This window comes from Polypterus senegalus, chromosome 3, assembly GCF_016835505.1.
Source record: "Polypterus senegalus isolate Bchr_013 chromosome 3, ASM1683550v1, whole genome shotgun sequence".
In the NCBI taxonomy this organism is placed as follows: Eukaryota; Metazoa; Chordata; class Cladistia; order Polypteriformes; family Polypteridae; genus Polypterus; species Polypterus senegalus.
The window spans coordinates 202,554,943-202,567,153 of record NC_053156.1 but is presented as its reverse complement, the minus strand read 5'-3'; the positions used below and the strand labels follow the sequence as shown (position 1 = coordinate 202,567,153).

Genomic DNA, 12,211 nt, shown 5'->3' with positions numbered 1-12,211 from the left:
CATTCCAGCATAAGAACCTTATCACATCTGTGAAACATGGTGGTGGTAGTATCATGGTTTGGGCCTGTTTTGCTACATCTGGGCCAAGATGGCTTTCCTTCATTGATGGAACAATGAATTCTGAATTATATCAGAGAATTCTAAGGGAAAATGCCAGGACATCTGTCCATGAACTGAATCTCTAGAGAAGGTGGGTCATGCAGCAAGACAATGACCCTAAGCACACAAGTTGTTCTACCAAAGAATGGTTAAAGAAGAATAAAGTTAATTTTTTGGAATGGCCAAGTCAAAGTCCTGACCTTAATCCAATTGAAATGTTGTGGAAGGAAATGAAGCAAGCAGTTAATGTGAGGAAACCCACCAACATCCCGGAGTTGAAGCTGTTCTGTACGAAGGAATGGGCTAAAATTCCTCCAAGCCAGTGTGCAGGAATGCTCAAAAGTTACCGGAAATGTTTAGATGCAGTTATTGCTGCAAAGGGGGGTCACACCAGATACTGAAAGCAAAGGTTCACATACTTTTGCCACTCACAAATATGTAATATTCTATCATTTTCCTCAAAAAATAAATGAACAGGTATAATATTTTGTCTCATTTGTTTTACTGGTTTCTCTTTATTTACTTTTATGACTTGAGCGAAAATCTGATGATGTTTTAGGTCATTTTTATGCAAAAATAGAAAATTCTAAAGGGTTCACAAACTTTCAAGCACAACTGTAACACTGATTTCTGTCTGTTGCCTTCTGTGAAGCAATATGGTGGCTCTGACAAGCTCAGACCACATTTTTTTTTTTTATACAATTAATCACTTATTTCCCAGGTAACTAGCTTTAAAAATACTTTTCAACAGTGACCTAAAACAAATCACATCTGCGTAGTACTGTTTATTTACTCAATCATCTCATACAGTCAATACTATATAATTTGTTATCAATTATTTGTAATTAATGAAGAATAGTGTGATCTTGTATTGTTATTGATCCTTTGACTTGCTGTGCAAAACAAATACGGATTTATCAATATATTTGGCATCAAAAGAATACGTTTTCTTTCCTCAGTGACTGATGCTCAGTACATCTAATTTGCTGTTAATAGAAATTCTTTAAGTAACATCCAAGGAAATTATTTGGTTGGAAGAGTGAGGTGTGTTAATTGTGTCTAGTTGGCATTAGTAAGCTAGCAGGCTTTTTTTCTGTTCTTGCTACTTATGTATGGAATGAACCTCCCAAAACTATCCAAACTCCTCTTAATCTACTAGAGTTTAGACTGCCTTGGGAATTTCGCAAGATGAAAACTTCTGACAGTTAGGCAGTCAAAAAGGAAACCAAGAAAAACAATATAGAGCAGTTGGATTCCTACACAAAAGTAACACTGGTAACCAATAATAATAAAAACTGTATAAATAGAGGCATTGACTTGGATTTAAATGAGACGAACACATGAAAACGAGAATGGGAATTACATTACCTCAGCTGGTGATGTGATTCCACTAAAAAGCAAAGATATTTCTGCTCACAAAAGTCAGTTGTAATGAAAACTTTAGTGGCCTGTGAGGTCTTTTCCCTAAAAAAGAAAAAAAGACACAAAGATTAAGTATTAGGCAGAATAGAACTGAAACACACATCAGCATTGTATCATAAAAACTCAGACACTGTTTGCTTTTAAAACGAGTTGTCATCTGTGTGATCTAATAGTGATCATTTGAATTTCTTCCAGGAAACCTGCTCTAGCTAAATGTAGGGGTAAGTGAAATGCCATGGAGAAGAGGTGAGTAGATGAACTTCTGTGTGTGCTGTAACAGATAAATGTCCATTGTACAGCTGGTTCCTGTACTGAATGCGCATGTTGCTACTAGGCCTGTTCTTATGACTGTATAAAAGTTGAATAAGAAATAAGTGGGATGGATTCATTGTTAATTCTTCTGTTCAAACAGCTTTACTGTACCAATGATTTAAGTCCGATACACTACAACACTACTAGCAACTTAAGGCGGAAATATGATAATAACAAATGTCATTTTAATTTCAGAAATTGCATTGCATACATTGCATGTATTATGATTGACAAATTCCATTTTTATTTTACTATCTGTATCTGTTTAATAAAGGTCAACACCAGAGGTAGAAAAACTACACAAAATAGAAAATTATCAAAAAAGTATAAAATTTTACAATAATATTATTAAAAAAAGCATTACTACATTGATAAAAAAAATTACTTAAGTAAAACCAATCCTATCCAACACGGAAACTACAAAAAACATTAAAAAGTAGGAGCAGAAAAACTGCTGAAATAGCAATTTAGTTACTTTAGAAAATAAAATCCATTAATATAAATTAGTAAATCTTCTCAAATCATACTGTGCATTGGAAGCATAAACAAATATACACAGTAATAGTGTGTATAGTAAATGATGTATTGTATTTTATGACAATTTAATTTAAAAAAAACACAAAAGCCTGTAACACAAATTCATAGAAAATCTTAAAGCACACAAAAGCCTTACTCATTTTAACCTGCAGTTATTATTGTACACTTCCATCAAAAGGGGCCCATTACCAGCTGCAAAGCACATTGTACTCCCCTATACTGGAATAAGATTTAAAGATATGGAACAGACTGTGTTTATACAGTTAGAAGTTTACAATGATAATAAAAATATGAATATAATAATGCTGCTATGTCTTTATTTACATCATGTTTTGCTTGACTTCTCATTGCATCCATAATGGCTAACATGGTACAGCACCCTACTATTATGTTTTAAAAAAATTGTTTTCATGTACCACTGATAAACTTAATACAAAAAACTACCTGCAAAACTGCAACTGTCAATTTTTCAATTAAATGTCAACAATCGACTGGATAAACAGAATTCCAATAAACAGAACAAATAAGACTGTAACAGCCAATTTTAGAAAGTTAAAATGCTTAAAGTTAAATTCATATAGTGTACGCTTGACTCCTATAGTACAACAGCTATTAGAATATGGTATAGTCTTTTACCATCCATAAGTTAATATGAGATAGAACTTTCTTCCTATATCTACAATACAGTGTGTTAATTAAGTCAGTTGGTGTTTAGAATAGGTCCCAGTGCAAGCAGGGACTGAAAGACCCATTTACAGTATGAAAATGGGATAAGCATAGTTTTCTGGCCATTTAGAAATGGTTCAACTGTAAGCAAACTTAAGAATAAAACAAGATATAAGCTTTAAACAGAACTTTTCTTAAACAAGAACTTTTCTTTTCTTTGCTAGATCAATTTTTTCTCGATTTTAGTGTGAACTGTTTTACTTTGAATTTTTAAATCAAAAATACTTTGTCAATGGAATCATTTCAACACATCAAGCTTTTGCCAGAATCCCATGATGCATACTGAAGCTGCAGAAGGTATGTTTGGGTAAATGACAGAAGGTTCAAATGCATTCTGGATTTCAAGATAATGAAATTTAAACTGTATTTATTATTGTCTCTAGAAAACTGAGATCTTCAACAACAAAATGTCTTATACTCTTCTCTCCTCCAGAATTAGGTTTAAACTTATAAAGTCAACATAGTTGCATTACTACATGTACTCTATACTAATTACAATTTGAAATAAATAAGGTAGCTACCGTATGCAAAAAATTACATCATGAAAACTAATCAAAATCATTTCTAAATATCAGCTGATGATGCAAAATAATTTGAGACAGCAAAGACTTCAGAAAAAAAAAGTTTGTAAATCAAGTGCATTAGCAGAAAAAGACTTATGAATCATATCATTAGACAAGAACATTCTGAATAGATCCACAGTAAGGAAGCAGGATTTTATAACTTAAAACACATTTAATATGTTATTTCTAAATAGCAAGAACATTGATTAATAAGCTACAGTAAATTTTTATGATTAACCTGTTCACCCTTAAATACATTATTGATGAAAAGGAAAAAAAAAATAATATTGTCAGGTGTTGCTGGCGTTATCGGGTGAGTTGTTTAAGGTACTAGTCATGTTTTCTTGTGTGAACATGACTAAATAAAGAAACCTTAAACCTAGGCAATCATCACTCGTCAAACATTTTGCAAGACTTCTTACTCTTAGAAAGAAAACTAATAAATATTTCAAATTTACCAATGCAAATTATGCATGTTTATGAAATAGTGTATGTGCTAAATCTACCTCAAATTACGCAATGAAGGGGAAACATCTTTTCAAAAATAAGGATGCCTGTCATATTAGTGCACTGTTTTGTTCATAACCTGTAAGTGGTTATCTGAAATTTGCTGTGGTATTTTTCACTGCAAATAACTAATTTTTTTAAAATAATTTACACTGAATTTTGAACTCCCTGCAAGTTTAAAAAAAAAATAATCAACTATGTGTTTTTGTAAATTTAAGAAACAGTTATTGTATACAGGTAACTTAACAGCTTTTGGTGTGCAGTTTATATTACATAATGAAGCTGTTTTGTTGTATGTCCGTGAGAGCGAACAGGTCTTTTAAATGTGACCAGGAATGTATAGTACCATTTTTTATTATTTATTTTTTAAAATATAAAGAATGTAGCTGCTACCACAACACCTGGATCTTTCTGTTACATCTTTGTGCGGATGTTTCCATGTGCAGCAGAAATCACGGTCACTGCAAATGAAAGGCAAGATCTGGGCCACCATAGCCAATAAATTCAACCATTACACTGTGATATACACAAATGAGTCCATTTACTGAGCCAGAGAAAACAAGAGAACTGCATGGCCATTATGTCATTTACTAAAACAATTTTACGCTTCCATATGCTGTCCTGTCCTATGACCCCCCAAAAAGTATGCATGTAGTTTAATTTCTTGGCCACTGTGAACACTGGATTTTGAACATAGCCAATAAATTATACTTTAACAACCTACCTGGGAAATGTAACGATGTAGCATTATTACTAATTAAATAAACTTCTTAAAGAGTAAAAGAATTTAGATTTAAAAATACTTTAAAAGTACAATTCCCTACAAAATCTACTTAAGTACAACAACAAAAGTAAATGTTATTCATTAATTTCCACCTCCGGTCAGCACTCAATATGAGCTTTAAATTTCATAACATTGTGCTTATTGTACAATGCTACAAAACCTGAGTTATTACCAGATGTACAGTCATATGAAAAAGTTTTGGAAACCCTCTTAATTCTTTGGATTTTTGTTTATCATTAGCTGAGCTTTCAAAGTAGCAACTTCCTTTTAATATATGACATGCCTTATGGAAACAGTAGTATTTCAGCAGTGACATTAAGTTTATTGGAATAACAGAAAATATGCAATATGCATCATAACAAAATTAGACAAGTGCATAAATTTGGGCACCCCAACAGAAATATTACATCAATAATTAGTTGAGCCTCCTTTTGCAAATATAACAGCCTCTAGACGTCTCCTATAGCCTTTGATGAGTGTCTGGATTCTGGATGGAGTTATTTTTGACCATTTTTTCATACAAAATCTCTCCAGTTGCCGAGCATGGACAGCCCCATAGATTTTCAATGATATTCAACTCAGGGGACTGTGACGGTCATTCCAGAACATTGTACTTCCCCCTCTGCCTTTATAGATTTCAAACTGTGTTTTGGGTCATTGTCTTGTTGGAATATCCAATCCCTGCATAACTTCAACTTTGTGACTGATGCTTGAACATTATCCTGAAGAATTTGTTGATACTGTGTTGAATTCCTCCGACCCTCGACTTTAACAAGGGCCCCCGTCCCTGAACTAGCGACACAGCATGATGGAACCTTCATCAAATTTGACAGTAGGTAGCAGGTGTTTTTCTTGGAATACGGTGTTCTTCTTCCGCCATGCAAAGTGCTTTTTATTATGACCAAATAACTCAATTTTTGTCTCATCAGTCCAAAGCACTTTGTTCCAAAATGAACCTGGCTTGTCTAAATAAGCATTTGCATATAACAAGTGACTCTGTTTGTGACGCGAGTGCAGAAAGGGCTGCTTTCTCATCACCCTGTCATACAGATGTTCTGTGTGCAAATTGCGCTGAATTGTAGAACGATGTACAGATACACCATCTGCAGCAAGATGTTCTTGCCTGTCTTTGGAGGTGATCTGTGGGTTGTCTATAACCAGTCTCATAATCCTGCGCATATGCCGCTTCTATAGTTTTCTTGGCCTGCCAGACCTGGGTTTAACAGCAACTGTGCCTGTGGCCTTCCATTTCCTAATTTCATTCCTTACAGTTGAAACTGACAAGTTTAAACCTCTGAGATAGCTTTTTGTAGCCTTCCACTAAATTATGACACTGAACAATCTTTGTTTTCTGATCTTTTGAGAGTTACTTTGAGGATCCCATGTTGTCGCTCTTCAGAGGACAGTCAATGGGAAGCACAACTTGCAGTTGACCACCTTAAATACCTTTTCTCATGATTGAACACACCTGTCTATGAAGTTTAAGGCTTAACGAGTTAATCCAACCAATTTCGTGTTGCAAGTAATTAATATTGAGCAGTTACATGCATTTAAATCAGCAAAATTACAAGGGTACCCAAATTTTTGTACAGTCAGTATTTCACATTTGATTTAATTTATACAACTAAATACTGCTTCGCTAAAAATCTTTGATCGGAAAACACCCCAGTTGTTTCTAGGAAATGAAAGGCATACCACTGTTATCTTTTTGTTGAATGTAAACTATTACGCAGGCTGAGAGGGGTTTCCCAACTTTTTCATATGACTGTATAACTGACAATCCTAGCTACTTTTTTTTGTTTATTGATTTTGTGTTTTCATTCGTAAGAGAGGATAAGTCTGCTGAAATCTGCAAAAATTGTTTTTGTTCACTATCTAGTGCAAATTTGTTCCCAGTGAAAATATCTATAATATTTCTTATTCTATACAAATTTTTACTAATGGTACTCTTCATGTTTTAAATTTTATTATTGTATATATTTATAATACAATACAATACAATACAATACAGTTTATTTTTGTATAGCCCAAAATCACACAGGAAGTGCCGCAATGGGCTTTAATCCGTCTGGTGTTTTTTTTTTTTAAATCCACCAATTCAATTAAACATTATGAAAGAGGTGGAAGTTAATGCTAGCTCAAAGGGTGCAAAGAAAAGTAAGTTACGGTAGTTACTCTTGTAGATTCCAGTTTGTCAGATGATGTTAACTAGGAAAACTACCTTTTATAATAAATGCATTGTTTTCTATTTTACTAATATTATTCACACATTTATATACTTCCTAAATCCCTGTTGGGTTGTTAAATGTGTAAGACCCTTCTTAGATACCTTATTGAAAGTTTTTTTTTTTTAAATGGTACACATAATACCGAATATCTGCTGCTCTTCAGACATCTTTATAAAATTCAATGACATAACCGAAAGATTGTCACCCATGCTGAAACTCTCATTAATGGGATAATGACAATTGAACATTTTGCCATGAAATGCACAAGAGGGAACAAACCTTTCACACTGAATCAGCTAACACTGACCACTAAAAACCTTACCCTTTTTGCAGGTAAATACTAAAGCAGGATTACTGTCCCATCGTAGCAAAAGCAGCAATTAAATACTTCACGATTCTTTCTATAATCAAAATCAGACCCAAATGCTGCAGCTGAAACATCAAATTTGGTGGAAAATTACTGATTTTCCTCATTTTCCTTTTTTTTTTTAAAGTAACCTCCATCATTATTTAAAATATGTCACACATCCAATAATATATCAAAAAATATGAGAAATGCACACATACTGGAGAACCTAAAAGAATGAAAAAATAAAACAGAATGAAGCTAGAAACAGTTTACTTTAACCTATCTGGAGCGTATTAACAATTAAGAAAATGACATTTCCCAAACTAAATATACACATAAAAATATATTCATAAGAAACGTCAACCATTTAATTATGTTACACACCTGTGATTTGTTACAGTCTCTGTCCAAAGATGATCAATGCAAAGCTGTGGAACAATTGGTTCGGTCTCCGGACCCAAGAAAGAATCATTCAATGTACTGTTTGGTGAATGAGAAGCATTCTGACGTTTAGGAGAAGGTGTATGATAAGACATGTTGAATCTCTGAACACCTGAGAATGAAGGCATTCCAATTGTTGGAGAATGTGAACGGCTGTTATTTGGAACAGAAACAGAAAAGAACACAATAAAATGTCTTCAGTCCATAAAAGTAAATACTTCTTCAATTACTTCCTAAAGAACTATTCAAAACTTTAAGTGGATAGTTTCAAGATTAAGAGTTACAGTAAAACATCATACAGGTACTTGCATCGTTTCTTAGGGGGCTAAATATACAGTATATTGAATTCCACCGAAAAATTAACCTCTCAATCTTTTAAGATTCCCAGTCTATAGCGCACTTTGCCAGTTAAGCATACTGTCTGCAGCCATGCTCTAGAAACCAAGAGGATTTGACTCATCTGTAAACAACTTGATATATTGTAGGCTTAGTACTACTTTTATCAGAATGCATGTTATTCTCCCATGAAATCTCTTTGCATTTGAAACAGATTTTCTTTGATTCCATTTCTTACTTAACCAGAGCAGTTTACTCTCAAATTCCAACGCATACAACAGGTGTTCTTTTCCAGGAAATAAGTACTAAATGTTCAACGAGAGTCATTCATAATGTAACTTCTTCAAAAATGGTTTTGAATCATTGAAGGGTAAACACATATTTGCAAAAAACCCACCCAGCATGGGTTTACTATATGCCCAACAAGCTTAGCAGACTTCAGCCTCTAAAAACTTTCTACCAGTCATTCTCTGATGCAAAGGACTTTCCACTTGGAAAATCAGCAACAAATATTAGAAAACAGAAGGTTTACTCATTCCACATATATACAAGAAGTGATATCTTCTAATTTGTAAGTGTAACTTTTCCAAGTTCAAAAGCTTTCGATAGGGCAATAATTATTTGAGGCATTTTAAAACTTCAATGGGAATTGACCACTTAGGTTTTGACATTATTACATGTAGATTAAATACCCAAAAATAAATGGCTATTACTCCTTTATTGTAGTAAAGCAGCAGCAAATTTAAAGTAAAACACTTTAAAATTTTAAATGAAAGTATTTACATGTTTAAAAACCCTTGTTTACCCCCATATCAACTAAATAAAACAAAAAAATTGGCACTTCTGTTTTTAATTGTTTTTTAGAGTACATAACCAAGACAGTTTACAATGCACATACCTGAATTCAATTTTCTTTTGTGTCACAATCCATCAGCTATTTTTACACCAGGCTTAGATGCCATATTCCATAGCATTGCAAAGCTATTCTGTTTGCCACAAAGTGTATTCCTTTCTTGGAAATAGTCTCTTGCATCTAAACAACCTCTCAAAACAAGTACTGTAATTGCACTTATGTATTTTTTATTTTTCATAAAAAAGTGTGTGTGAATATACAGATTATATACATATATACACACATATAAAAATATACATATATATACACATATACATACAAACATACATAAAACTGCTCTAAAAAAATTAAAGAAACATCTTGAAAACACATCAGATCTCAATGGGGAAAAAAATCATGCTGGATATCTATATTGATATGGACTGGGTAATATGTTAAGAATAAAAGGATGCCACATTGTTTGATGGAATTGAAAAGAAGGCTGAACTCAAAGACACCCCCGAAAATCAAAGTGAAAAAATGATGCGGCAGGCTAGTCTATTTTGCCAAAATTTTATTGCAGCAACTCAAAATTGTACTCAGTAGTTTGTATGGCCCCCCACTTGCTTGTATGCATGCCTGACACCAAACTGGTCATGCTGAACGATGTTACAGGCAGCATAATGTTCTCCACGGCTTCTCCAAACCCTTTCACATCTGTGACATGTGCTCAGGGTGAACCTGCTCTCATCTTTGAAAAGCACAGGGCGCCAGTGGTGGACTTGCCAATTCTGGTACTCTATGGCAAATACCAATCGAGCTCAACAGTACTGGGCAGTAAGCACAGGGCCCATGAGAGGACGTCAGGCCCTCAGGCCACCCTCATGAAGTCTGTTTCTGATTGTTTGGTCACAGACATTCACACCAGTGGCCTGATGGAAGTCATTTTGTAGGGCTCTGGCAGTGCTCATCCTCTTCCTCCTTGCCCAAAGTAGCAGATACTGGTCCTACTGATGGGTTAAGTACTTTCTACAGCCCTGTCCAGCTCTCCTAGAGTAACTGACTGTCTCCTGAAATCTCCTTTATGCCCTTGAGACTGTGCTGGGAGACACAGCAAACCTTTTGGCAATGGCATGTACTGATGTGCCATCCTGGAGAAGTTGGATTACCTGTGCAACCTCTGTAGGGTTCAGGTATCGCCTCATACTACCAGTAGTGACAATGACCATAGCCAAATGCAAAACTAGTGAAAAAACAGTCAGAAAAGATGAGAAGGAAAAAATGTCAGTGGCCTTCACCTGTTGAACCATTCCTGTTGTGGGGGTCGTCTCATTGTTGCCCCTCTAGTGCACCAGTTGTTAATTTCATTAACACCAAAGCAGCTCAAACTGATTAACAACCCCCTCTGCTACTTAACTGACTAGATCAACATCTCAGAAGTTACACTGACTTAAAGAAATACGTTTTAATCAGAGTATAGCATCATTTTTTTTGAGCAATATATATATATATATATATACATACATACATATACACAGTATATTTGTGTATATATATATGTATATACACACACACATATATAATGTATATACACACAAATAAACATATATATACACAAATATATACAGTATATAAGCATATACACACACACACACACTATGTATCACTCTGAAGCAACAAGTATATAATTCGTAATTATGTACATAAAATCATGTGCTCATCCAAACCTTTACTTTCAAAATTATTTTTCATGCCATTCCTTATAACAATTTCTGTTTAACACTAGACACACAGCAGCCTTACATTATGCAAAGTAGATTGGAGTTTTTGTGCAACAATTTACCCATCATCTCCTGCCTTCTACTGCAGTTGCCCCACAAAAGGTTTAGTATGCTTTCATGTATTTATTTTTTTGCTGTAGTTTTTTCTTGCATTTTAGTCTGGAATAAATTAAATATGTGCATATATTTCCATACCAGCTTCTTTCAATGCTGGCTTATGGGCATAGGGACAATGCCTTTCCCAGTAGTTCTAGACAGAGGGCAGCAAACAGCCATTGACAGGGCACCAGAGCTAATCGCACAAACCACACATACATCTAAACCAGTGTTTCTCTGCTACTTTTTGGTCGGAGGTGGCCGTCTCTGCCTGATCAGCCAGTCACATTCGATCAAAGGGCTCCTCACATGAAACTTCAAGCAGGTATGCAAAGAGAACTGCTCAGAAGACTAACAAAGAAAATGTGTAGCAGTCAGCATCCGGATATGGTAGTTAAAACTATGTCACTTAAACTGTAAACATGCATGATGCAACGCTTCAGAGTTATATTAAGCTTTTCTTACAAATTAGAGTCAAAACTGTGACTCAGGGCCTTACTATTCCCTATAACTATAATTCAGCTATTATTTTAGGAAATTCTTGACCACATTTTTTTTTTTATTGAAGAAGACATTTCCCTAGAACAAAATTCAGGTACACAGACATCAACCAAACAATGTGAATGCACTTACAGAAGTGTGTGTAACCATTTGTAAAAATGAGAGCTGCTCCATAAGCAGTATGTTTCATGTCTCTTGCATACTGTTGTGGTATGTAGTACAAGTGACCAATCATTGACAGCTATACATCATTTGAGAAGATCTGAAACTCAGCTATCCAATAGCAATGAGTCTTTCACTGTAAATCGTGCAAACACTTGTGTGATCTATAATAATAAAAGGCGAAGCCCTCACTGACTGACTGACTGACTCACTACTAATTCTCCAACTTCCCATGTAGGTAGAAAGCTAAAATTCTACACGTAACGGTCAAAACAGTCGATAACGGTCGACAATGTCCACCATGTTGAACCTTCTTATTTATGGCCCCATCTTCACGAAATTTGGTAGGCGGCTTCCCTGCACTAACCGAAACCGATGTACTTACTTATTTCGATAGTATGATGCCACTGTCGGCCGCCATATTGAACTTTCCAACGTCACCAATTTTCAAACTTCCAGTGTAGGTAGAAGGCTGATCCCATCTTCACGAAATTTGGTAGGTGGCTTCTCTGCGCTAACCAAAACCAATGTACAT

The 12,211-nt window shown here is 34.7% G+C and overlaps 1 protein-coding gene across 2 annotated transcripts in view; it reads right to left on the bottom strand.

The window, feature by feature from the left end:
* anapc1 (anaphase promoting complex subunit 1) overlaps window positions 1–12,211 on the bottom strand; it is a 260,906-nt gene that overhangs the window by 205,698 nt on the left and 42,997 nt on the right. For both annotated transcript variants that reach the window (XM_039748373.1, XM_039748374.1), the window contains exons 10-11: window positions 7,912–8,121; window positions 1,468–1,563 (exon numbers count right to left, since the gene is read on the bottom strand). In XM_039748373.1, coding sequence (XP_039604307.1) covers window positions 1,468–1,563; window positions 7,912–8,121 — 306 coding nt within the window. The remainder of the gene's footprint in view (window positions 1–1,467; window positions 1,564–7,911; window positions 8,122–12,211) is intronic.